At 48.1% G+C, this 5,000-nt stretch overlaps 1 protein-coding gene across 1 annotated transcript; it reads left to right on the top strand.

Moving 5' to 3' along the window:
• Positions 1-223: 223 nt before the first annotated feature.
• Positions 224-3,441, top strand: LOC543200 (stem-specific protein TSJT1). Its single transcript, XM_044524536.1, has 4 exons — positions 224-531; positions 2,471-2,711; positions 2,798-3,028; positions 3,141-3,441. Exons 1-4 carry the CDS (start codon positions 329-331, stop codon positions 3,174-3,176), a joined length of 711 nt encoding a protein of 236 aa, XP_044380471.1. The 5' UTR covers positions 224-328; the 3' UTR covers positions 3,177-3,441.
• The last annotated feature ends 1,559 nt before the right edge of the window (positions 3,442-5,000 follow it).

Here is a 5,000-nt window from a genome sequence, read left to right as displayed (position 1 = left end):
GGCAGAAAGAGGGCGTCGACGCATGACACCTCCATGTGCACGAGATGCGTCCGCAGTAAGCTTAACCAAAAGGAAGTCCGGCCACGGTTTACCGTAAAATTAAATTAAGCACACAAGGAAAGATACGTACGCTGTGTGGGCCCCAGGTGGTTAAGCAAACCAGGGGCCCTGCGCCTGGGTTCTGCCACTCTCCCGGGCCTATATAACCAGCGCCTCCCCCTCCTCCCTTTCACCCGTCCAACTATCCAAGGACTGAGGAAGGCCACAATCAGCAACTGACCCTGTAATACCTTACCTAGCTAGCTAGGTGTAGTTTGCTTGAGCCAAGATGTTGGGGGTGTTCAGCGGCGAGGTGGTGGAGGTGCCGGCGGAGCTGGTGGCGGCCGGGAGCCGGACGCCGTCGCCCAAGACGCGGGCGTCGGAGCTGGTGAAGCGCTTCCTCGCCGGCGCCGAGCCCGCCGTGTCCGTGGAGCTGGGATCGCTGGGCAACCTCGCCTACTCCCACGCCAACCAGTCCCTCCTCCTCCCAAGGTAATAACAATACACCGTCTTTGCGGCTTAATCTACTCGGAGAGAGCAAGCTTCTCTTCCTTGAATACTCGCAGGATCCATGGATTCGAGATCGATTGATCTCTGTGCATGCATATAGATCTTTTATCGAGCGAAACGGACGGTTGATTGATCGTATAGATCGTTTGTTCCACTTTTCCTTAGAAACAGAGCCACTTGCTCTGCTTTTGTTCTGTAGTTAGTGATGAAGCTTCGTGATGGTGAGGTTAGCAGGTAGCCACGGTCCAGGTGCTACGGTACAGTGTCAAAAACGTTACCGCCACATACACCTGCCATGTCTCTCGCATGCTGCGGATGACTTTTAGCGCCCGCCTAGATGATAAGGTGGGCTCTACTAGTCACAATCATATCACACCACCTCACACGGCAGTATGTATTGGTTGTAACAGAGGGAGTAGCTAATAAGCACCGTGGTTTCCGATAATAATTTCCATATGGGACGCGTCTCGTTGTGATATCAATAATCCGACAATTTCCTGTCCTTATTAGAAGGGCGGTGTTGCTTTCCGAAGACTAAAGCAAGCAATAATGCAACCTTCGCAGTCCATTCCATTAGGTGATGGTCCTAGCCGCCAACCTAGTTTCCTAGTTTCCCCTCAAAAAAAACTTAGTTTCCTAGTTTATCGCTTGTAGTGGTATCTCACTGGCCTAGTTCGCGCCTCGTGATCGCGACAGAGAGTTATACGTTGATGAATATTGCTCGCCACAAAAAAATTACTCCCTCCGTCCCATATAAGTGCATTTTTTGACACTATGCTTTTTATATTATGGGATGGAGGGAGTAGTTTCTGGCCGCGTTTGGAATACACAATTTCTTTTTACTCGGATATCACGGATCTTGGGGCAATTGACCCTTTTCTCAACATGAAATTCCTGCCTCCCAGTTGGGGCCCGGGATATTTTTCAGTTTTGTTCATCTACCCTACGTGTAATGGTAGGTGGCAGTGTAAAGAAAAAATCAATCAAAAACAAAAAGACGTCGATTGCTATGTTGGCATAGAAACTGTCACGTATGCAGACGAAAAAACGCCACCACATCTTTGGCAACTTGCAGGTCAACATCGTGCCACCTTCCAAAGGCGTGGTGTCCATTAATTTGACTTGACAACAAACGGGCCTAGTATTCTTCGTTAGGCGGCGAACAAAGGTTCGGCAGGATAGTAATTATCGTTTAATAAGAAAAAAAAGGGCACAAGCCAGTGATCTACTATTGGTAATACTATCGTTGTTGTTGACGTGACGAGCTTATGGATGAATAAACCATCAGACTGTGACAGTGACAACATTTGAGCAAACTTGAATTTAAACGGGTGCTACTAGAGCAAAGATCCTTGTGGTTGTGTTATGCTAGTTAGTAGAGTATTTGTTTTGGTTATTGGTTGAGCCGTTGAGGGAGCAGTAGTGTTTTTGGCAGTCAGTTGCTATTACTAGGAAAATTTCCACAGAAAAAGGAAATTTTCCACCCGGTTTAGATTCCCACAGAGAGCAGAAGAAACAAAGGGAAGCTGGACCCTGTGGCCCATACGGCGGTCTCTTTCGTCTACTCGCTGCTATCATTTGTAGGGCCTGGCTGTCCTTTGATCTTATCTTATCCTGTACTAGGCAGATGCACTAAAGGAGTAGCATCCAAGGAATTTCTACACCTTTCTGAAACAAGTTTTGGGTGTTCTTTGTGTTCTTTGTACTAAGTCGTTGATGCTTTACCTAATTTTGCATTCTCAACGGACATGTGCTTGTGATGAGTTAGACCATCTATTATTAGGAGTATTTTTTGTTTGCAAGAAGAGTTAGACCATCTGCTCCCTGCAAAAATAATTAAATTCAGGATGCTTTTACTCACTGAGAATGGAGCATGTATAGTAGTACTAAAAATTAACAAGCATTTTGTTTGTGGATCCAGGTCTTTCGCTGCAAAGGATGAGATCTTCTGCCTGTTCGAGGGAGTCCTGGACAACTTGGGGCGGCTGAGCCAGCAGTACGGCCTCTCCAAGGGCGGCAACGAGGTGCTCCTCGTGATCGAGGCCTACAAGACGCTGAGGGACAGGGCCCCCTACCCCGCCAGCTTCATGCTCTCCCAGCTCACCGGCAGCTACGCCTTCGTGCTCTTCGACAAGTCCACCTCCTCCCTCCTCGTCGCATCCGTAAGCTCGATCAAGTCTAAATTTCCAGCGGGGAGGTTTATAGTCACCGTGCTTTCTTGCTAATTTTGTTGGTGTTGATCGATCAGGACCCGGAGGGCAAGGTGCCGCTCTTCTGGGGAATCACGGCCGACGGCTGCGTCGCCTTCTCCGACGACATCGACCTGCTGAAAGGATCTTGCGGCAAGTCACTGGCGCCTTTCCCGCAAGGTTGCTTCTACTGGAACGCTCTTGGAGGCCTCAAGTCGTACGAGAATCCCAAGAACAAGGTCACCGCTGTGCCTGCAGATGAGGAGGAAATATGTGGTGCAACCTTCATGGTAAGATGTGGCACTTTGATGATTCTTATTAATGTAGCTTGGAAGGAATAATAGTCACGAGGAAAAGAAGACTTGGGCTAAATTAACCTATCTGAACTTATTCGTTGTGCAGGTGGAAGGATCTACCGTTGTCGCGGCACTTCAGTAGGAGATTCTCCCGTCTCCGTCGCTGGGCAAAGCAGGCAACGCCGTTCGTGTGTAGATGGTGGTGGTGTAATATAATGCAACAAGGCGCGTGTGCTACTCTCTTGTGATCTTATGTGAACTGTTCGGTTGTGTATCTGATCATCTGTATCTCTAGCTGTTCAAATTCTCGCAGTGGATTCAAGACCGGCCGTCTTCAGTTGGATGTAACAATTAATGCAGTAGCAAATAAGCTTTCTTCCTTTCCATCTAAAAAAAGGCTTTCTCGATCTCTGTTGTTATGCCTGTACCATGGGGCTAAGTAAATGTAGGTGCACCTATGGCATCTCTAGTCATCCCTCAAAGCCGGTTAAATGATTAAAAGTTTAACTTTCAGGAGTTAAACCGGACCTAGTCGAACCTTTATCCGGGTTGACCCCTAAAAAATTATACTCATCGCATCAGCCGCTGCTTATTTTGCTCAGCTGCGGCTCATTATCAAAGATGAATCTCCACCTCCCCCGGCATCACATCTCTTCCTAAGTCACATTGCATCGATGTGGGTGCCACCCAAATCAAGCCGGCACCACAACCACCTCGCACCTCCCGTCGCGGCGTCGTCCCCAAAATAGAAATATCGAGTAGATCGAGTAGTCAAAGGTCGCTACGGCGTGCAGCCGACCCGAGGAACCTACCACCGAGGAAGAAGAAGAAGTACCACGGAGTGTGGCAGCAGACATGGGGTACGTATCGGAAATCAAGGACCGAGACACCGGCCAATACTAGATTAGTGATGTAGGGTGGAACTCTAAGTTTATGATCTTTTCACACTCGGAGGAGAAAAAGAAAGCAAACCAAAGATAAACACTCAAATAGACAAGATCCAATCACACATATGCTAAATCCACATACACATAGAGGGATACAAAGGTCCAAATCCAATACAAGAAGGTAAGAGAGACACTAGTTCGTCTCAATCCTTGAAGGAGAGAGGTCTTAATATTCTTGGAGGAAGAAGATCTTCCTTAGATGGGGTCTTGAATCCACTATGGAATCGTCTCACATGGAGGCTGACATGTCTATTTCGCATCATGTTTTTATGTTGATATTTATTGTATTATGGGATGCTATTACACATTATGGAACGATACTTATGCATTTATTCTCTTATTTTACAAGATTTATATGAAGAGGGAGAATGCTAGCAGCTGAAATTTTGAAACGGAAAGGAGTAAATCTAAGAGACCTATTCTACACAACTCCAAAAGTTCTGAAAATTTACGGAGGATTATTTTAAAATATATAAAAATTATTGAGCGAATAAAATACCAGAGGAGACCCACCAGGTGGCCAGAAGCCTGGGGGGCGCGCCCTACCCCCAGGGCACGCCCCTACGGCTTGTGGGCCCCCTGACAGGTCTCCCGTGTCCATCTTCTGCTATATGGAGGCTTTTGACCTGAAAAAAATCATAAGAAAGCTTTCAGGACGAATTCACTACTGGAATCAACAGATTTGTCGTCTGCCCACTCTTTGTCGTCCGCTAGCGGACGACAAAGATAGGCTTTGCCATCAGCCACCAGAAAGCAGACGCAAAGAGGCAGCGGACGGCAAAGCTAGGCTTTGCCATCAGCCAACTCTTTGCCGTCCGCTAGCAGACGATAAAGAAGCTTTGTCGTCTGCTAGCAGACGGCAAAGAGGGGGCACCAGCTTCAAAATTGACTTAACGGGGCCGCGCCCCCGCCATCGCCCCCTCTCTCTCTGTCTCCTCTCCTCTTTCCTCCCTCTGCCACCCCGCGCCGTCGCCACCGCACCCTCCCCGCCCCGTCGCCGCACCTCCCTGCCTTCCTAC

Source organism: Triticum aestivum, chromosome 5A (assembly GCF_018294505.1).
Source record: "Triticum aestivum cultivar Chinese Spring chromosome 5A, IWGSC CS RefSeq v2.1, whole genome shotgun sequence".
In the NCBI taxonomy this organism is placed as follows: Eukaryota; Viridiplantae; Streptophyta; class Magnoliopsida; order Poales; family Poaceae; genus Triticum; species Triticum aestivum.
This window is presented reverse-complemented; position numbering and strand designations above follow the sequence as displayed.

Excerpts from the sequence above, each read along its gene's own strand:
- LOC543200 (XM_044524536.1), top strand. The coding sequence starts at position 329 with ATGTTGGGGGTGTTCAGCGGCGAGGTGGTGGAGGTGCCGGCGGAGCTG. Across the intron at positions 532-2,470 it reads CAGTCCCTCCTCCTCCCAAG|GTCTTTCGCTGCAAAGGATG; the intron begins GTAATAACAATA and ends TTGTGGATCCAG. Across the intron at positions 2,712-2,797 it reads CCTCCCTCCTCGTCGCATCC|GACCCGGAGGGCAAGGTGCC; the intron begins GTAAGCTCGATC and ends TTGATCGATCAG.